A 21935-nucleotide genomic window follows, 5' to 3' on the forward strand; every position below is an offset into this window, starting at 1 on the left:
CATCCGAAAAGAAAAAATTAGCGAAGAAAAGGAGTTAATAATGAATACGAATGCAATGTTTCATAACATTTATTGAAATACGGTAACCAGGTTCTTCATACAGAAACTTTGATGCAGTCGATAGTAAGTGTAATAATAGTAGTAATAATCAAATTATCACTAATACTCATTTATACAATGAGACACCGCGACAAAAAGTTATTTAGTTAGTATTCGCACGGATTCTTTGTTGCTTTTTCCGCCGAAGTACAATGAGCTTTTGTTCGATCATCAACAAACACATCAATTCAGATGACTATTTATATACCTTCGCTCGTACATCAATACATGTTATAAAGTAACAAATTCACACTATGGTTTTTAATTTTTACAAGAGCACTTTTTGAGACGGCATTAGTTTGTATTGGTTTTTTACTTTTTTCTCGTCGTTTTCTGTATTTTGGCATTACGTACCTTTCTTATTTTTGACCTACCGTCGATTGGGCTCGAAAATCATTTTTTTTTCGTTTTCTCAATTACACATTTATAATAGGGAAAGTTTCTTTGAAAATAAAATTTTTTAATTAAAGAAGATTATTATTTAAAGTACGAGCACTTATTTAAAATTTATCATAGCTTATTGAAAAAAAATACATGCCTATCTTTTCTTGATACAAAAGATAATTTCAAATGATTTTATAATAATAGTAGTAGCGTAGATTGTGTATAATACATTTATATCATACATATTGATTCTAATTGATTATCCATTGTGAATGGTTTCGTATATTACATTACATTCTGGTTTCATTATATTTTTTTCGAGCCCTACAAGCTAAAAAAATTACACATGGCCATCATACAACTTTTTGTGTACAAGCTTATAAATTGACAGTAGTAATACTTATGCGTTTCTTTATTTGCAACTAATTTTTGTATACATATTCTTATACTTTGCATGAATCAACGTAAAATATTCTTAAATGTCTTCTTTACACTAATTTTGACAAATTTTGTAATTTCGAATAATAAAAACCGACCTCAAGTTAAACAACGTAAATTTTTGCACATGTATCAACAAAATAAATGTTTATTATTAATTTACGTATAAATACTTTCAAGTTTTATCATGGCGCAGCTTAATTTTTTAAGCAAGATAAAAATGGTTAAGTATTATTTAAGGAGAAATGAGTTTTATTAAATTTATAGATACATACAAGCGTTAGCGAGAAAATATTTGCAGTGGAGTGATGAACCACCGATAGTACAATCCATTTTAATATTTTGACGACCAAAAGTTTAAGTATTTTCGCAGGACAGCTTCGAAGCACATTTATTCGCCGTTAAAAATGTTTATAAATCTTAACCCGTACGTATGTTGGTATACTCTTTTGAATATTATTCATGACTTATAAAATAATAATTTAAAGATGACATTGAGCTTTTAAAAAGGTATCAAACGTTAAAATTCACTGCAAGAAAAATTGTATTTTAGCAAATTATTTGTCCAAAGTCGATTAATGGTTTACTTCGCAGTGTCTTTGCACTCACAATTTTTGGAATTAAATAGATTGAATATTTTACTCCTGAACACAACAATGAATCAATCTTTGCATTATAACAATTATTCATAAGATCGTATTCTCGTTTGTGAAAATTACAAAGTTTAATATTATTTTTTATGTTTATATTCTCAACGTCTACGAACTGAATAACGAATTTTATCTAATTTGTTATTACTCGATTTCGCATTTATACGTGGCTTAATTAACAATATCAACTAGAGTGGAAGAGACACTTTTATGCCCGATTTGTCGAATTGTTGCTTTATGTCGATTAAAGCAAAATGTATGTGCACAAATAGCAAATGAAAACATTAAATTTCCAGAAAAATCGTGGTTTTGTTTTTTTTTCTTTCTGTCGTATCCATCGCTCGGGATTTTATTTTTTATTTCACAGCCTTATTTGTTCGCTAAAGAAAAAGGTAAGACGAAAGCGAATAACACACTCCTACGACAACCAGAGAGTGTTCGATGAAAGGATTTTTTTGAAACATTGAGAAAAAGAATAGCTCCAAGTTCGTAGTGTATTTCATATATCATCGAGAGAGACACGCGCACACATATCTGTGTATGTGTATGCACAAAAATATAATATATATATATATACACAGACACCTTCACACATGGAGCAATGCCACAGATATCGATTTTTAATATCTGCACTAACCTCTGCTATACGTTTCACTTGCTCTGTTATGCGAGTGTGTGTACAACGCTGATGTATATGGAAGTTGGGAAGTCTCGTTAGATTCTGGCTACAATATCGCGAAATTTTGGCTATTTGGAAAACTTTGATCGTAATACTCCTGGAGAATGCGAAATATTCTGCTTTTGATTAATAATTGTCATTTGTTACTTTTTAAAATGAATATTTCACAGTGCTATCTATACGAGTATACATTATTATTTCAAAATTACTTATACGTTCGTCGTATTGATTTTCTATTTAAAAATATTGTACAAAAAGAACTTTTTTTGTCAATCGTATCTCGTGGAATACAAAAAAATCCGAGAAATTATCTCTCGTAAGGTTTTGACTACTTTATAAGTACATTTTTATTTTGATTTGAGAGATGTACGTGATCGAACTATTTGCCGAAAGAAATTGTGCATTTTTTAAATTTAAATATATATATAAATATTACTTTTTGCTCGCACTATTCTTGATTGAAAATAAATTCATATTTTTTATACATAAATTTAAGGATTATTATATAACGGTATGATCCCCCTAACAAATTTATTACAATTTACAATTTTCCTCAAAAGCTATTAAGTATTTTTATTTACCAACATTCTTTATCTGATTTTTTATTTAAAATAAGTTTTAATAATCACTAAATTTTTGTATTTATTTATATTGAGTTAAATTAAATTTCTTTAATTGTTTACATTTTGGCCTCAAATTTTTCATTAACAAGTAACAACCAATATTCAATATAACATATCTCAACAAATATCAAACATTGATTTTTTTACCTTCATTTTCCTTTTTTGTATGTTTGAGACTTAGTGATTATTTGCTTTGTATCTCAGATAAAAATGACAATATAATTATTACATATGAATATTATATAAAACGTTAAATTGTAATAAGTATATAATATACTGATGACATAATTCTACTTTCTCAAGTAATCATTTTTGACAGGTTAAAGTCAAAAGTGTTTTTTAAATGGAAAACACAATGAACACTCCAGTAAAAAACATGTATCACACTTTGGTCGTTGAAAAAAAACGACTGTTATTTTTTTTTATAAACGCTCGATGTTTGAATTGTAGCACTTGTTTTGAAAAACCCATAGTTTATGAAATCGACTTTAAAATATGAATTTCAAAATTCAATGAATTATTCATCATTTACAATGACTAATCTTCATAGACTTAAGATTTTTGAAAGCAATATTTTCATTTGTATATATTTTAAGCTTTCATAAGGCAGATTGTTAATGCCAGACGTGAGTATAACTGCCGATAATAGACAACAAAAACGCAGAAAACTAAACTCTTAATTAACCGACAAACTTTCATTTTACTTTTCACATCTACAGTCATTACTCGTATATTCAGAAACTCGATCACATGTATATAATCCACTATATTTGGCAAGATTAAGTAGTACAGTCAAGCGTTAAGTCAGCCCACATCGGAGAGTTAAAAAAACATCTCATCAATTAGTAAGTCGTCTACAATGAGGTTTCGATGTTGATGTGGGCGCCGCGTCTAACGTTGGCTATGCGACACTCAGTGTCCACTCGTTCAGTGAGACTTTTCCTTAACGCTCGATCACGTCGTCTCGAGTTTGAGGTATTACGTCTCTCCGTTAATGACCTCGTCAATCGTGCTTTCGATTTACCCTTCAAATAAATCAAGTGTTTACGCGTGGTGGTGAAGAACAAGTTTTTGACAAAACATCAAAGATATGCAGAAATCAACTCACCCTGTGAGTTCCACTTTGTCCAGTCGAATCGACAGACGATCCTGACCCCGAGGCAGTAGCAAGCTCGTCAAGCCTGAGGAATGGACTTCTCTCGTCGGTACTTGTCGACGGTACCTGGCTATTTCGTAAATCTGGCGGTACTGTCACACCGTCGTACGATGGTATCGAGATCGTCGTCTCTGCGCGACCTGACTGCGTTGTCGTTATTAACGCTGTCCGCGTGTTGCTGTCGGAACTGCGAATTGGATAATGGATTATTTTTATTTTGTCTTTCGTTTGGATGGTAGGAAAGAAAAATAACGGAATAGAATAAATAAAAAAAAAAAACGGTCAAGATGTTACATCGCGTGACGTCGTGTTTTTCAATATTATCAGAATAAAACGTTGTTTTCTTTTTCTACACTCGTATGTATTCCGTATTGACAGCAAAAAAAAACAATATACCATTAAAAAATAAACAGTATCATTTTCTGTACTTTAAAAGCGCTCGATACATCGACATATTGAATTTCCATAGCCCGACTAAACGTAGACTGTTCTATTACTAAAACTATATTTAAAATACCTGGTAGAAGCAGTTTGAGAGTCGTTTCGCCGATGTTTCCATACACGGCTCGAGGCACTGGCGGCGGAGTTCGAAGTCCCGGCAACAGCAGTAGCAGCACTTGTAGCAGTAGTTACAACAGCTGTGACAGTCGTTGCTTCGCGTTCGACTACCGAGCGACGTAATCGCGTTAACACTGGCAAATTGAGTGCGTTCTCGTAATCAGGTGGATGCTCACTTTTCACCATGTTACGACCACCAAATGGATCTGATGGACATACTGCTTGAATTGGACTTGCGAAGATTAGAGTTCTGGAGGATAAAGTCAAATTTGTTTTTGTTACGAAGGAAACTTTGATTTTGCCTGTTGAAGCGGATGAAACAATGTTACTCGCTTATTTGTAATATGAGAAAAACAAAGTTTTTCGAACTGTTCTCTTGCGAAACTTTGGTAATGATTCCAAGTTTGTATAATAGATTGAAGTTCTATATCTCGATCATTCTCGTTTCTTATCTCTTAGCATTTTCTTCGTTTCAAAATTCGAGTGGCGACCCTCATCGGACTATTCTGTAATCGATTGTACTGATCGGTTTTCATACTATCTCAAAGGATTACAGAGTAAATTTTATTCGCGCCGTTAATTCTCATTATTGAATTCAAGATAATTCATTTGATTGTACAATGCCGTTAAGTCTGTGATAAATGGCAAATATTACTTTTGGAACTATGTAGCATACTTAAACTATGCTAAGTGTACTAAGAACTTTAACAACATGACTTTATTTAAATTTCAAATTATCTGTATTTTTATTAATTCAAAGAAGCACTTAACATTTAATTACGAGCTAAGAAAATTACCGGAATTCATTCTATTATCAATGAAAGAGGTAATATTCCAAGATGTACATTTTGAAAAAAAAATTATTTTGCAAGTGGTATAATTCATGTATATCACCTTTACAAGAATCAACAATTGCATCATGAAATGAATATTCAAATCACTGATAATGTTATTTTGAATTTCCAAATAAAACAAGGAAAAAGAAAAAGAAATCCTGTCGTAAATTCTCGCGAGCAATCAGAAAAATGCACATGCATGCATGAACCCCGCGCACCTAAATTGTCAAAGTCACGCGGACGGAGTTGAGAGCAGGATCCTCCATCAAGGTGGCAAATTTAAAATGTAAATATAATATACGGTCGAGTGAGCAGCAGCGTTGTCGTATTTGGCATCTCTCTCTCTCTCTCTCTCTCTCTCTCTCTCTCTCTCTCTCTCTCTCTCTCTCTCTCTCTCTCTCTTTCGAAAACTATTTCACGGTTGGTCTAACCTTCGCAGGTATGTTACCTCCCGTTAACAAGGGAACAGCTTATAAAATCGCTCGAGGTCGTTACTGTTCGATAACACGCAAATATATATAAGAGCATCTTGTAACCAACGATTAACTTGTCAAGAGAAAGGTTCACGTGTTTATGAATTTGCATCGACCTTGTTTTTCCCCTTCGCGTGTATCGATCTTGAAAAATGTGACGACGAGAATTAATCTTTTTTTTTTATTTTTTGACAAATTTGACACGGAGGACTGCTTTTTTTTTCACTATTCAATTTTAAAATTAGTTTTTAACGGGTATGAGAAAAAACGGTTTATGCATAAATTTGTGCAAAGTTATATGTGGCGTTAACACGTTTTTTTTAAATATATTTTATGAAAAATATACCAAAGAATAAATAAATTTTTCGAAAAATTTAACTTTTGCAAAAACATAACAGTTAAATTTCATTTTAATGAAATGTAATGATAATGTCATTATTGTAATAATAAATATTTGTATGAAAACTAACGTTGAAAAAAAAGTCAACCATGGATGTTTAAATAATATTCCACTTGTCGGACATTTTCACCTACTCTAACGAAGTTTTGCCAAGCGGATACCATATCACCCATCGTAAAAATCCCCAAGCGTATTCAAAAAGAAAGCTTCGTGCATTCATTCACGTTCAAACTTACCTAGAATTCTCTCTTTTATACATAAGCGACTGACAGCTAAGCGGTCTGTTTTTGTCGATCCTAAGGTGATCTGGCCTCTCAAGTTCAGCTCTACATCCATCACAGGAACACTCGATTTCGTCGTCGTCGTCAGCGGCATTAGTTGTGGAAGTTGGTTCGCTGCCACAGGTCAAGCTTTGCAACTCTTCGGGCGTGACGAGGGTGAAGCGCCTGCGGTTCTGCTTAAGGATCGATTTCAAGCAGAAGTACGTACTACGCGAGTTCGGCAAGCGTTTCACTGCCTCAGCGATCGGATTCACCGTCACACGGTTCACACTCTGGTTGCTCGTGCTGTGCAACGCTGTTCCGCGCTTTGGTATCGCGCCTGTGCTTCGAGCCGCTTCGTCGTTCGTGGAACTCGTTGAAGCTTGTGGTTGATCGGCGCTCGTGGACGGTGCTGATTGCTCGAACGGTTGACGTTGACCTTCTACTTGAAATAATTTTTCAACGTTCACTTGCTAGCTGCAATCCTAAATTACCACACATTCACTCACCGACTTCCTCGCCACTCTCGATAATATTCTCCAAACTCATGCCATTGTTCCGAATACATCTGACTGCTGCTTCACTCAACGTATTTGTGTTTCTCCGTAGATCAGGCTCCGAATATTCTCTGACAATATATCTTATTTGTCGCGGCTGCCTACTATCACTACTTCCGTCTACTTCATTCGCTACAGTGGCCGCGACGAGATCACCGTTACTTCGCGTCGTTAACGCCAGTGAACGACGTGTCGACGTCGCCGTCGTGGCCGTGTCGCTCAAGCAATTCTCGCAAATTCGAGCTTCGGCGCGTAAGCTACTGCTTGCACAACTCGCATCACGATCGGTGCTCTGAATATTCTGAACATGTGAATAAAAATCAGAATTCCGACTTTCATTAAATTCAACATTTCGAGACAACTCACCGTTCGTTTGGCTCTACGCAAATTGGCCGTAGTATCGTTCGCCCCACTAACGTCGCGCCAATTTTCAGTCAGGCTCTCCTGCGACACGGCAAACTCACCGAGCGTCGTCGATATCCCATGACAAGGACACTCGCAGTTGGTGGTCTTCTGTGTCGTTACTGTCGTAGGTTGTATAGGTAAAGACGTGTACTGAGACGGCTGATATTCAGCAGCCGCACGCTCGTAAAGCAACGCCTCCGAGTAACTTGGTACCATGTCGGTGTGCGGTGCTCCCGAAGGTGCTTCAGTTTGCGCGTTACTGGCCGTCGCTGTCGTTGGTATACCAGCCGATTCCATCAGCAAGGCTTCGCTATAGCTCGGCGCCAACATGTACGAGCCTGGCGCTGAAAGTTGACTCGCCGACGTGTGAATTTGGATGTTCGTCGGTGTGTCGTAATTCACGCCGAACAGCTTCGTTATCTGCGAGATTTTTGTCATTTCAATTCCATAACTGTACTACTAGTTTAGCGGAAGAACATAATTTTATTGGTCTATCGCGAAGACTAGGTATAATTCAAAGCGCAGTAAAGTCACCCTTATGGCGAGGTATTTATTTAATTATTAAAAATTGATCTCTTTCCAAAAATCAGATTATGGTTTGCAAAATAGTAATGACGAAACGTTGACAACAAATTTTAATTAAAGTGATAACAATAATAATAAGAAACTAAAATAAACTAATTTTTTACGTATTTCTCAAGAGTTCTTTTAAAAAGACCGATATGTAAATTTCATAAGCTCCGAGGTAACATATTCCAAAGTTATTGATCACGTTAGAAGTTGGCGAGTAAAATTCACGATTAGTTTCATTCATTAAAAACTAAGGAGTCATATAGAATCAAGGTTAAATTAAACACAATTACCCAATAAAATATAATCTACACGCTTATTCATATTCTGAAGAATGCACGAAAGTAATATAAAAATATTACCTGATAATCGACGTATTGCGTGTTGCATTCGATGATAATTCTAAGTGGCCAGCTAAGCAAAAGCGCACTAAGGCACCAGTAAACATAAGAGCGAGTAAACCATGGGTTACCCAGGACTGACACGAGTGTCATTGGACCAAAATTGCAACCCAAATCTAACCCTTCCCTCATCTCCATATAGTCGTCTCGGAACTCCTGCGAGTACAAATTATTTAAACGTCTTCGAGGGTTTTCGTAAAACTGAAATTTAATGTCTTGAATCACTTGCACAGAAGCTGTGGCGTCGTTCGAAAAGTCATGTATGAGATATGTCATTCAGGGAAAATGTTTTATTGACAATCGCGTCAATAGAAATATAATTGCCTTAACAAGATAAAGTTTTATTTGGCAGCTTCCCGGATACAGCCATAAAACGATCGATATATTCAAGTTTCAATATTTCAATCTTGTAAATGACTTGTCAAAAATTCATAGCCTATCCACACTAACATTAATCGAAAAAGAAAATTAGTCTCAGCAAACGTTAATAATGATAATAAAAAAAATGTACCTGTTCAGCAAAGAATCTCGACCTGGCTTCCTCGAATTCGGTAGCTGACCTGACATTCGAGAAAGCAAAACCTTTGGACAACGTAATCTTGGTTATTGGAATCTTAGGATCCAGTACGAGTTCCTTGCTGATGTCCTTGGAGCCGCAATAGTCGTAAAAGTAAAGGGACGAGGCCGCGTGTGAGTTCACCCTCTCGTAATACACCTGTTATACCAACAGAGAAACTCGGATACATTGTAGGTCACGAACGAAACGTATAAAAACTGTTCCGCCGCTCTATTTCTTCCCTTTACACGCCATTTAAATGCCTAGATACAAAGATTGGCAATTTGTAACATTTTTTCTTTTGTTTCCTACTCGTGATATTTTTTTTCGTACGGGGTGATTAATTAGATTGCTCCCCCCCCCCCCCCCATAGTGCTGGTGTCATTAATTTTAAACAATCGAAGTATGACGTTGTTGCTAATTTATTCGAGCATGTACCCCTGATCTCATGAATTAAATCGTTATAACGGTTCGATTCGTTAGATTTCAATTATTGCAGAAAGGTTTAGATTTGTCTTTGCATTCAATTCGTTACGCTATGGTGATTCAATTTTCAAACTCGTTATTTACTAATAACCAATCCACACTGGAGAACAAAATATAATGCAATTGATTTTAGTGGATATGCTGTTGCTGACTCTCTCTCTCTCTCTCTCTCTCATATTCTAATTGTTAAATCGATTTTACATTATCTGCACTGCAAGTCCGACTTTGAGTGAATTAACTTTATATGCATTTACGTATAATTATTACTCACGTAAATCAATGAGAATCGTGAAACATAAAAATTATTGAATGATCGAGTTTTCACACGGTCGATTAAATAAATATCGCAAGAGGAAAAATTGATTCACTATGAAAAAAATGACCCTCTGCATTGAAAATCAACTCGACTTAACAAAAAGAAAGCATGGGTACTCTCCAGTGAGGAAGCTCAAGCACCCTATCGACCTTTCTTTCCTGGAAAGAGAACGAGAGGAAAAAATATCTACTCACACTCATGTACACAGACGTGTGTGAGGAAAGCTGCACCCCTCGAAATCGCGAGATCAATCAGCGCATGGCGATAAGAGCGCACGTGCACGAGAGTGGACACTCGAATAGCGATGGATCGATCGAACGACATACACACATATACGGCAGTTTATAGACGGTGACGCTGTTAATTCTAGTGTAAATAATTAATTATGTGACCCTCCTCGTACTCTCACGTGCTGGTCAATGACGCAAAAAAGAAAAATGTATCAAGGACGAGAAGAGCATGGCATTGTTTCTGTAGGTGAATCCCTCGTATTTTATTATTTATGTACGTGTGTGGTTTATTTTCAAATAATTGCGAGTGCGATATTCTCTATGAAATATTTATCGTAGTAAAAAGTATTTTCTTTCAGAAAGGTAAAAGCTCATTTTCCATAACTGACTCCTACTAGAAACTTGCGCGTAAGAGTAATTACGGCAGAATTAATGTCGTGGGGAAGGAATTCCTGTCGAGTCAAAAGTTGCGTGACAGAAATGGAATTAATTACTTCGATAACTAACTGTAATTTAATTCTTCTCAGCTCATTATTCCTTGTATCACTCATAAGTTGATTGATACTTTCTTCCCGTCGATACAAACATATAAAATTTCCGGGCATTCAAATTAGAACCAAATTTCTTTCCAATCCCTCGGCGAAGTTTCTTTCTGTCGTTAACAGGTCGATTCGCAAACAGTGTTTGTCGAAAGTTACCTTCAACTTTTTCCCTCACGCGAGCAAAGTGCTTCGGAAGTTAAAATCCCGCGTGAATTTCCTGCCAGTCTACGTACGTGTGTGCACTCGCGGTTTCGGTCGTCTGCTTTTTCAATAGAATTTTCCCTCTCAACTTGGGTTATCGCATTTTTCCCAGGTGATTCTAAAATTGCCTATCTTTTTTCATGTATTTCAACTTGCGATTTCGTTAGCTTTCTTCTTTGTTTATTTATTCGTCGAAGGGAGGTTCGATTCAAATACATTATAATTTATTTCGTCGTTTTCGATGCACATACGTTCGACTTAATTTTCCAATAACAGAAAGAGAGAGAAAGTATCGTTTATGAATTGTAAATTTCACGTTGTTTTAGCATATTCATAATGCACACCGTAGAACCTTCAATAACCTTTCGATCAATAATTCATTTAAAAAAAGAGAAACAAATCTTTTCAACGGCTAGCTAAAAGCTTTGTCCAATAAATAAATCCTCTTTGACGACGAAACCATTGTAATTTGCGGGATCGGAAAATGGAGAGAGAGAGAGAGAGAGAGAGAGAGAGAGAGAGAGAGAGAGGAGAGAGAGAGAGAGAGATAGAGAGAGAGAGAGAGAGAGAGATAGAGAGAGAGAGAGAGAGAGAGATAGAGAGAGAGAGAGATACTCTGTGCAAGACACTCAACAAATCATATTACGTAATTTATCGGGCTAGACAATCTAAATGAATGAGGAAAACGATAAATTAATTATGTGCACGTGGAAAAAAATTGGCGTTAAAAAAAAGATAACTCAAGATAATAATAATGCTGTAATAGATAACGCGAGAGATTTTTGAACAATCAAGGCTGATTTGATTGACGAATTATCTAATGAGGGGAAATTTCCGAGCTGATTGAAGTTAAGTGAAGCATTAAACTTGCAATTAATTTATGGGCGTGACAAATTAAATGAAAACTCTACTATCGCTGTTTACAAGAAAATGGAGGAGAGCTTCTATGGAGATTTCTCACTGAATTATTAATCAGTCAAAGCGAGAGGTTACTCAGCTTCTTCAAATCAATTTGAAAGACTGATTAAACGGATTCAAAGTTCTTTTTACATCCCCTAAGCTTATTATGCAAGGGTTTGTGTATTTTTCTTTGTTCAGTGATTTTCTCGAGTAAACTTTTTTTTGACGCTTGACCATCATCAGAAAATATGTAATTTTATTGATATAACTCAAGCGTGTAATTCGCAGTTACGCATAATTTGTGTAGGGTTCAATCGTCTCGAAATGCAATATTTTTACAAACCTGCCTGTACAGTTTTAGAAAGTTGTGGATTTCTTCTACAATTTGCCCTATTTTTTTCTGTACGAATGCTGCTGATATTGACGTTTTGAGCTTTTCGCCCATTTTTTATACTCCCTTTTCATCAACTTTGGCAATGATTTTTTTTCATCTAAATAATTTATTTATAATTTGCGGATGAGTGCGCATCTAACATTTTCAGTACAATTTGAAACGTAGTAAGACAATCAAGCAATTATTTTTTCGAGTGTCGTCAAGTTCATCTTGTGCAAGTGGCAAAACAACTCTTGAAATTGTAGGTTTTTGAGTGCTTGTTAAAAGTCAAGTACCCTAGTCTATTAAAAAAAAGGAAAAAAAAAATGAATCGCGGTAAGGTAATAGCCGTATTAAAATGAAATTAGGGGTATTTTCTCCGCGTACATTCGTGGCTAGACGCGAATGTACGGTGTATATAATATATATATATAATATTACATATATATATAATCGACAAATGTATGATTTGATTTATCGATTCGTAGGTAGCTGAATAATCGGGAATAAACAGCTTATAAAATTGCTCGAGCGAGTGTTTTATAGCGCAACTACCTTGAAGGTCCTCCTCTCGCGCGAAGGCGCATTTTTTTCGCGACATAAAATCCACGCTTATCTCTCTCGCTCTCGCATGCGTATTGGTTCTTTAAGCGATGATCGCGCGTACAATCCCTTACCTGGGTGGTAGTAAAATTGTCGCCGTTCCTGTACCGTACAACCTGCCGTTTCCTCCGCACGTAATGATACGAGATAGCCTTCCACCAGATCGTCGGTTGCGCAAGTTTCAGTTGTGTCAGCTTGGCGAGTACAGAGCTTTGACCCTCCGCGTGCAGGAGGTCGATTCTGATAGGCGAATGGTAACATTCGACCAGATAGACGAGGTAAAGCATTCCCATGAACGCCACCTGTATCATAGACAGACACACGCGCTCGCGCGAGTTATGAGCCGGGCGAGCATCCACTTGATTTATGACTTTAGCGAGGAAATGGGCTTTTAAGTTTATTGCCAACGCTATTCTACTGGAATATATTTTTTCAACGATTTTTCCTTCGTGCGCCGAGATGTACGCGAGGAATCTTTATAAGCTGCACACTTCTCTCGCAGAGTGGAATGAAAAATAATAATACATCGATCGCAAGAGCTTTGCATAACGTACTTTTTTGCCTTTGAATGCGCGTATGTGTGCACCGGCGATATGTTCCAATAAACGTCCAGGGCTACTCTGTTTGATTGGGGAAAATACTACAGAGGGAGAAAGGACGCTGGTGTTCCACGTAATCCTGCACCGCGTGTGTTTTACCCTAGGTCAAATACGACAACCTAATTTAGCAAATGTGTACGCTTCGACGATTGAGCATAGAGCCGCGCGTTGCGGAAATATGACAGGGCTTTTCCTCTCGAAATCTCTTGGCAGGGAACCGAGGGCCGAGCTTACTTGGCGTGTGCAAAAATTACTTCGTAGCGCTGACGCCGCGGATATTAAATTCTGCGTGTCACGCCACGAGCTCGATCGATATTACGCACTCGGGATTTTTCGATATCCGCTTCCGTACGCTCGACCGGATAATTGTCCGTCCCGTTGCTTTCACGACGCTGACGCTCGATTGATTGATGACAAGCAGCCGAGCTGCGACGGCAGAGGAAACAAAAGAACACGTGCCGCGCGATGAGGTAACCGTTCGCTCGACCATACTCACGGGAATGTAGATGTAACCATCTTCGCAAGGCGAGACATGCTTGGTGCTCTTGATAGGATAGGTGGTGAAATCTAGAACAATCTGAAAAGAAGAGAGAGCGCGTGAATTTCTTGTCCTCTTCGCGACAGCTCAACAAGTTGACGCTCGGCTGCGATACTAACGAGTTTAATTGAGAGCAACCAGAGAGGAGGCTACATAGCACCGTCGTAGGTACGTCATATACTCGCACGCGAAATGAGGTATTTTGAATGCGGGAGATTTTACCTACCTTGGGTACGTTGGCGCATCTGCACCAAGTAACGGCGGCAAGGCACCCGTAGATTAGCACTGAGAGCACAAGACATTTGCAATTGGCTTCCTTCTGCAGTGCACCGCACAGCGTCTGGGGTACTGGCTTTTGCTGCGAACCAATTGGAATATTGTATTAGAGAGGAGGCCTTGGTTTAGCTTTATTTTAATGCTCAACTGCGTACAATTAATGAATAGTTTGTTGGATATGCTATTCATTACGAGTCGCGAGGTGATGCTTGAAATGCGATCACAGAGATATGGCTTTAATAAACGATGGATTTTCATAAATCTTTGTACGCGCGTTTGTCCTTTTCGAATTGTTTTTTTAGCAAATTTATCGACTAGAAATCATTTCACAGTAGCGTTAAATGCATTCGAGCAAACAAAAGATACGTTTCTCCTTCACCGAGGGAACGAACCCCCAAGCAAACGACAGGCTCTTTTTAACCAAATAAGAAAGACTATGTCAAATAAGAAATATTTAACCTGGAAAAGAAAATTGAGAAATGTGTGCAGAATCCCGTGAATTCGCGTCATTACAGGACAATTATTTGCAATAATTGTTGGCAAGCTCGGCAAAGTTACGACAACTTTGCTCATTATTCGAATGCTTCGCAGTGTTTCAAAGCCTCGTGCGCAATAATGAAGTCTTTCAAAAGGACGAATATATTCGCAACCGAAAAAGTGATTAAAATGACGGAGGAGATAGAAAGAAGATGTACAGCTGCGATATTACTTTTCAAAAAAAAAAGAGAGAGAAAAGGATCTCGTATTACCCCTTCAAGGACGTTTCATATTCCAACAAGGATAGGGTCATTAATTAAAGTCTTAACAAAGACGTTTTTCAATGGAAAATAATATAATGACCTACATAGTGAGAATCACGAATAGATTTAATGAAAGTCTCTCGCGTGAATGTTGATAAAATCAACAGCTGAAAAAAAAGAAAGCTTTGAGCGAAGCCTTTGAAATTACTATTACGAAGGTGAAATTATCTTCGTAGTACTCGAGTATACAAGAGGGAAAATTTCCCTTCGTTAAGGGAACCCTTTGATGAAGCGTAAATTCGTTTTAAAAGCTTTCTCATAATACTCACTTCCTCATTCTCGCGATTCATTATTGTATCCTAATGAACGATGATTGAACTCCTCTTCTCTTTCTCTTCTCGTCTTCAGTCAGTCAGTCAGTCAGTCAGTCAGTGTTGCCTGCCAGACGCCACTGTGGCTATTCATCTCACTTCCTTGCTGCTGCGAGGCCTCCGACCCACCTGTGTGAACACAATACAACCATAGCCTATGTTCTCTATCTGTAATGGAGCTCTTTCAAACATTGTGTGTGTGTGAAGCTTGCAGACGACAAATTAAATTTAAGACGTAGTCGACCTACAATGGCCGGACTTACATGAATAGGCGTTTCTATAGTGTGCAAATTTCGGGTTATACGCCGTGTATTTCATGATAAAGTGGGACTGAAAATTAACGAAAGTTTTACGACGAAAATTTAACGTAATTTCTTAATTTTTATTTGGTTTGTAAACGTATATAAATATTTTAATACGTAGAAAAAAATTATAGAAGATTATTCCTTCTTTTGTAAAGAAACTTCGTATGCATGAATTCTACTTTAAAATGTTCACTCCCATGAGTGAAGTAGAGATTTAATTAACTTTTTATAATCGTTGTTCTCTGACTATGACTTGAATTGAAAAGCATTTTTACTGCAAGAACAAACAAAACTAAATCCTCAACAAGAAGATGCAAAAGAGTTATGAAAATAAATAATCACTCGAAAAATCTTTTTTCCTAAAAATCCATATAAAACATCGAGCTCATTTTTTTTTTTTGAGCAATCAGTTATCACCGCAAGATTTGTATATAAAAAAAATGTAAATTTTATAACTCTTTCTGAGAAAGACATTATATAAATTATTCATACAATAAAATCTTGGAAAAAAGGCATTTCATGAAATCTAGGCTACTTGAAAATTACGAAGGAAAAAAAACAGTAGCTCTTTCGCCATTGTCTCATAGTATATTTTACGATGTTAACGTAAATATTCATAATTATTTGTTTTATTTTCATTTCCTTTGCGTGCTTCTCTCGGCGAAGAGAGGATCATTTCATTGTAGCTTCTCGCACGTGAAAAGTTAAAAAGTTTCAATAAAACCATGCATGTACGGTCGAAATGCAATATTGAAAACGTCAAACGTAACGTAGTTTGATATAAAGCTATTTCGATATGGCATTTTCCCGTTTAAATTGACAATACATCGGGTCGAAGCATATTTGAAAGCAAACTTCGAAACGCGTCGCGAAATACATATATATCGAGTTGGACGTGCTGGGAATAATATTCACGCAAGCAGATCCCATCGGTAAAAAAGGTTTTTAGCTTAAAAATAAAACAGAGAAAAAAGAATTATCCCTTGAATTATCGAAGAACTAAGAAGCGGAATCTCAGGGAAAAAACAGCCGAATAAACACGAAAATCTATGCGCTCCTGTGCGTTAAATCATTCATGCGAGCAATATTCTTCACTGAAAATTTTATTCTTCACGAGAGCGACAGAGAGAGAGAGAGAGAGAGAGAGAGAGAGAGAGAGAGAGATCTTTATTTATATTTATTCACCACAGATACATAAAAAGACAGCTTTATTTATTTTCGTCCCCTGTGTAGGCTTATACGAAGAGCGTTGACCTACACTACGGTAGCACAGGTAGATTCAACGTGAATTTCTCTCCACTCGTGTGCTAACTCCACCGATCTTTCCTTTTTTATTTGTCGACAATTTGTAAAATGTTTTAATGGAGCCGACGATTGTAACTGAGCGAATAACTGTTGTCCGATGTATTCCACTTTCCCGAGGTTATTGAAATTAGTGGAATTGATTCGCGAATACTTTTACACATTGCACGCGGCTGGAATGCTGGACTCCTCTTTCCTTTTTGAAGAGAGAGACTCCTCTTTCTTTTTTTTACGGAATTGAGCGTCACTACGCGTGTGAATTCCATTCAGTGAATTATTGACCATTGTCGCTCGCGGGCAGTGAATCTTTTTCCTTCGTTTTGTACGTATTATGTAATTATCGATGCAACGTGTGTATTAATAAGGAAAATCTTTTATATGAAAAAGTCCCAAGCGCATCAACATCAATAAAAATTTATCGATTGCACCGCGTCTAATTTCTCATTGATATTACTAATTACTCGAAGACTAGTGCATTTTTTACTTGAAAGGAGAACATATATAATCAAGAATGTACAAGATCGATAACTTCATACTTCCACGATTTGGTAATTGCAACGTAACACGCAAATGCAGCATCACCGCACGAATACACGGAGACTTTGACATTTTCGTCCTTCCAAAACGCATTTAACCGTGGATAACGGATAAACAAGTCTCGACGTTGATTTAGCAAACATGACGATTCACTTACTTTGATGGATAACACGTATGATGTTGACACACTCACACACAGCAGCGAGCTTTCAGATGTAGCGTCTCATTCATAAAAGGACCACCGGAGGGTTAATTTGAGCCGCAGAAAGAAATTGCGTGCATGAGAGAAATGTTTCGACATGAAGGCAATTTAGCAAACTTCTCAAACTCACAGTTTTTTAATCAACTCTCACTATCTTTCTTTCCCTCTCGCTTCATCTGCATTTTCGCCGAGTACTTCACGCTTGTCGCTATTGCCTTAAGGTCGGTTATTTCTTTTATTTCTTATTTTTATGATTTGCTTCGATTGGTTTATTCGAGCTGTTTTTTTCTTCGATTGAAGCAACGATGTCTGGTTCCTTAGACCAAATTTATTTACGTTAAAAAGTCCTTTATTTACTTGAATATCACTAGTTTTTAAAAATAAAATACTAAATCTTCTCTTACTTTTGAAGTCCGAAGCTAGTAACCACATATATTGCATGTGCTGTTTGATCAAATGTAATGATAAACCATATATATCAATAGTTAGCTATCAACTTGTATTTAAATCATTGTCGATAAAATGACAAATAGTATAAAAGAAATCAGTGAACTACGTGTTTTTCTATTGCGCTAAGTTGTACTGTAATATTTTAAGTCATGTAGTTTTTGTAAAGAAATCTCTATAATACAATTTTTACGAAACCTTTAGTTGCTTGTATCACTCATTGCAATAACTATATTGAAGCATCTCTTATAGTTTATTGTATACTGACTAAATGACAAGACGATTTAATTCTTATTTAACGAACAAATCAGAATCCGACGTAACTAATCCTCGATAAATTAATTTTATTTTCTGTAAACTGAATTTACTGTCCATAAATATTATGTCAGTTATCTGCGTATAAGTATAAAGTATTGAATATTTTACACTTACGTAATATTTTCATCTAAGTTATCACTTTATTATGTAATTGTAATACAATCAACTAAAAATAGACCTTTCCGTGACAGAATAAATTGAAATGCCTAATTTTTAATTTATTGAACATGTAAAATTTTTGAAAGCATATTACTAATGTAAATTCTAATGTATGTATATATCTATCTTTGATTAATATGCAAAATATGTTTATTTCAACGATAACCACTTCCACGCCGTGGGCCTAATTATTATCACGTATGATAGAAATAACTGTGCAGATAAAGTAACCAAGGTTGACGTTTGCGATTATAGAGAGAATACCTGGTAGCTCTAACTTTGTAAATTACATTTCGTCATTTTGGCAAAGGACATAAATGATAAACCAAAGCAGAGTATTATATGCGTGGCAGTATGACAATGTGTCGACCCATATTCTGAGTTATACTACTTGGTGGCGCTACCCCTATACATTCTCACATTGTAATCATGGGGCTTTAGCTTTTGTGGTGCACGCTCACTAAGAAACTTTTCGTTTGAAAACCTCAACTTTACAATGATCCATCGGTACGAGAAAGTTTCGCAAAATCCGTTTATTATAATCTACTTTGAAAATTAAATACAAACACCGGAAGCTTTAATTTGCTCGATATTGCAATCTCACAATAGCTTGAAGACTCTTTTGTCCCACGAGAACACTTGAAAGAGAGAGAGAGAGAGAGAGAGAGAGAGAGAGAGAGAGAGAGATAGATAGAGAGAGGAAGAGAGAGTAAAACTTTTGCACGAGCGACAGTCACTTGTCAATAATTAAGTTTACCTCGTGCGCTTATGTAAATTATATGAATATGCATTTTTAATGAATAGCGGTCCACCCAGGGACTATTATCGTTCGTTGAAATAGTAAAAGTGAATTCGTACAATGCAGACATTTAGCCCGTATCTCGCGTAGTATGGAATTTTCATACAAGCGCTGTTTAACATTGCACATTAATCTTCACCGCGCAGACGATAAATTTTCTTCTATTCAGATAGCTAAGAAAAGGAAATAAAGAGCGTTCAGTGCACGCCCCTGTGACAGCGTGCTTCTATAAAAAAGTTCCGTTCTTTTACTTCTAAGGAAAACTTTACAGTTCATTTACTGGCGCATTTTAATCTTGTCGGAGCGTGCAGTATGTCGCAAGGGAGGATCGTCAAGCAAGAGAGACAAGAATTAACCTTTGTCGTTTGCCTGCCTACCGTCGACTTGCAAGCAAATCGAGTATTGTCGGATTATACGGAATAAATTGGATTTGCGCGGATGTCGAATTTCGTGCGCGAAGGACTCTATGACATACTTCTTTATTTGCTTTGCTTTTTATTTCAGCGCACATGTAATAATTAAATTGACTTTATAGTTGTCGACAAAAAAACGCAGGAACTTTTCGAATTTATCTTTAACCTTTAACGAAGAATCCATGACTGGATTAAGAAGAAATATCTCACCTTAGCCATCCACTCGTAAATAGCTCTGTACAGCATCAATAAATTGTTCAGTTTGCCGATAAAAAAAAAAATTTCCGCGGCCGTCAAGATCGCATCAGTGGTCTTGGACAACATCTACAGCCTCGACTCATTTTAATACGATCTAAGTGCATAAAGCAGCGTGCTCCATCAAAATCCGTCAACTCTAACGCTCGATGATATATTTCACAGCTTGAAGAAAAAAAAAGACGAGAGATCTCTCAGTCCATTTGATAACATCGCTCCATCAATGTCTGGCGCAGAGTCTTTCGACAAATATGCACGTATACATTTAAAAATAGTAAATCGACTGTGAGAATTGGAGATAGAGGCACATCCAACAGTCGTCCTCTTTTACGGTTTTGCTCGATAACGCGGAGAGGGTATTGTTTTTCGTTTTTGTCGAGCACCAGCGCACACGCACATTTTACGATCTCCGTTCGAGCCTCGTAATCCGGCACTGAACGTCCGCAAAAATATTTACCGCCGGTCGAGAAGGCCGGCCAACACGCTCGCGAAACTTGGCCGTTAAAGGAAAGAGGAGCGGTATATATACTCACTCGCCGTCAAAGAAAGAAAGGAGCAATTAATCAAAAAACACTATGAAGCGCGAAGCACAAAAACGAAGAGATATATAAGAATAAAAGAGCACGGTATCGAACACAAACACACACACCTCGTGTCTTGGCGTCCTGGCGCCACCAGGCTTCTCTCCCGGCCTCATCGCCGGAGCACTAGTAGAATGGGACAAAAGAGAGAAAGAAGAGGAGGAGGAAGAGAGAGGAAGAGAGAGAGAGAGAGAAGAGAGAGAAGAGAACGAGCAGCAGCAGCTACCCTCAACGATTGGTCGCGGCCGACTGACGAGAGAGGCCGACGCCAAGCTTCCCTTCCATCTACTCGCCCTCTTCCACCCCTTCTCGTATATACATCGCGTCGGTGCAGTGCAGTGCGGCGTGGCGCGGTGGCTTGTTTTTACCCTCATGGAGGATACGTACATCGTACTCTCCCTCTAGCTCTCGCTCTCCCTCTGCGTGCAAGTTTTCGGATTAATTGCTAGCTTCGTTACGGCTTTTGTTATTGCAACTTTGCAATTATCTATATCCGCCTGATTATCCATGCGTCTCGATCATCCGATGATCGTCAACTTTTTCCCTTCGGATTCAAAGCTTTTGACAAAAAATAACGTACAAGATTTTTGAGAGCAAATGAGATTTTGTTGTTGCGTATTCATCAAAATTTATATAAATTTATATAAAAATGTGAAAGTCTTTAACTTTCACATTTTCGTTAATGCGTACTTTCAACGGTTGTTCAAGAACCGTTTCATTGTATAAAACAAGCTTGTGAGAGTTTGTTCTTTGTCCATCTCGCACAAGTACTGTCCGACCATGGTCTAAAGAAAGAAAAGATTATTTTAGAATAATTGTCTATATTTTCATTACAAATTATTCAGATACTCACATGACATGATTCTCTAAAAATATGTATTTCTTCTTCTGTGAAGTTGACCAACATTTTGACCACGTAATCATCGCAAGCTGTCTTGTGATTTTCGCAGGTTGCATTCAGCTTATAAAAAATGAATTATAGTGTCTGTTAATGATTTCCAATATAAGTAGAGAAAGAATAAAATAAATTTTACATGCGAATTTACATTTGATTTTACTTAAGTATTTCTAGTTTCAATATACTATTATGTTATTATAATAATCATGAAATATAATATTATTATAATGATAACCAACTAAGATTAACTTGAGATAGAATTCACATTATGTTTAATTTTTATTTTTACCACTCGTCATATTATTTTTTTAAGGTCTTACATGTAATTTTCTTACCTCTGCTACAATATTTTCAAATACGTTTTTCACTACTTGCAATTTTTTGGCACATGGCGGCTAGAGAAATATACAATAAAAAAAAAAAAGGAACGTATTAGAATATAGAAAAAGATGAAATGAACAAATGAATTATAATTTACCTCTTCATTTGCAACAACGAA

General features: G+C 36.7%; 1 protein-coding gene across 3 annotated transcripts; it reads right to left on the bottom strand.

Moving 5' to 3' along the window:
* Positions 1 to 34: 34 nt before the first annotated feature.
* Positions 35 to 20770, bottom strand: LOC131669398 (mucin-19-like). Of its 3 annotated transcripts, none has more exons than XM_058944233.1 (13): positions 20607 to 20770; positions 15179 to 15349; positions 14060 to 14191; positions 13792 to 13872; positions 12771 to 12998; positions 9001 to 9204; positions 8451 to 8645; positions 7480 to 7938; positions 7066 to 7414; positions 6533 to 6998; positions 4547 to 4837; positions 3982 to 4216; positions 35 to 3898 (listed from the first exon to the last, which is right to left on the bottom strand). In XM_058944233.1, the coding sequence occupies exons 2-13, from the start codon at positions 15197 to 15199 to the stop codon at positions 3728 to 3730; spliced, it is 2832 nt and encodes a 943-aa protein (XP_058800216.1). In that variant the 5' UTR covers positions 15200 to 15349; positions 20607 to 20770; the 3' UTR covers positions 35 to 3727. The 3 variants fall into 3 exon arrangements, with proteins under 3 accessions (XP_058800216.1, XP_058800217.1, XP_058800218.1); XM_058944234.1 differs by having other exon boundaries at positions 19913 to 20770; XM_058944235.1 differs by lacking the exon at positions 12771 to 12998.
* Between the last annotated feature and the right edge of the window lie 1165 nt (positions 20771 to 21935).

The sequence above is a fragment of the Phymastichus coffea genome, unplaced genomic scaffold (genome assembly GCF_024137745.1).
Source record: "Phymastichus coffea isolate CEN01 unplaced genomic scaffold, Cenicafe_Pcof_1.1 PCOF00092, whole genome shotgun sequence".
Classification (NCBI taxonomy): domain Eukaryota; kingdom Metazoa; phylum Arthropoda; class Insecta; order Hymenoptera; family Eulophidae; genus Phymastichus; species Phymastichus coffea.

Excerpts from the sequence above, each read along its gene's own strand:
- LOC131669398 (XM_058944233.1), bottom strand. The coding sequence starts at position 15,199 with ATGAATCGCGAGAATGAGGAA. Across the intron at positions 14,192-15,178 it reads TGAATCGCGAGAATGAGGAA|CAAAAGCCAGTACCCCAGAC; the intron begins GTGAGTATTATG and ends ATTGGTTCGCAG. Across the intron at positions 12,999-13,791 it reads ATGGTTACATCTACATTCCC|GTGGCGTTCATGGGAATGCT; the intron begins GTGAGTATGGTC and ends TCTATGATACAG.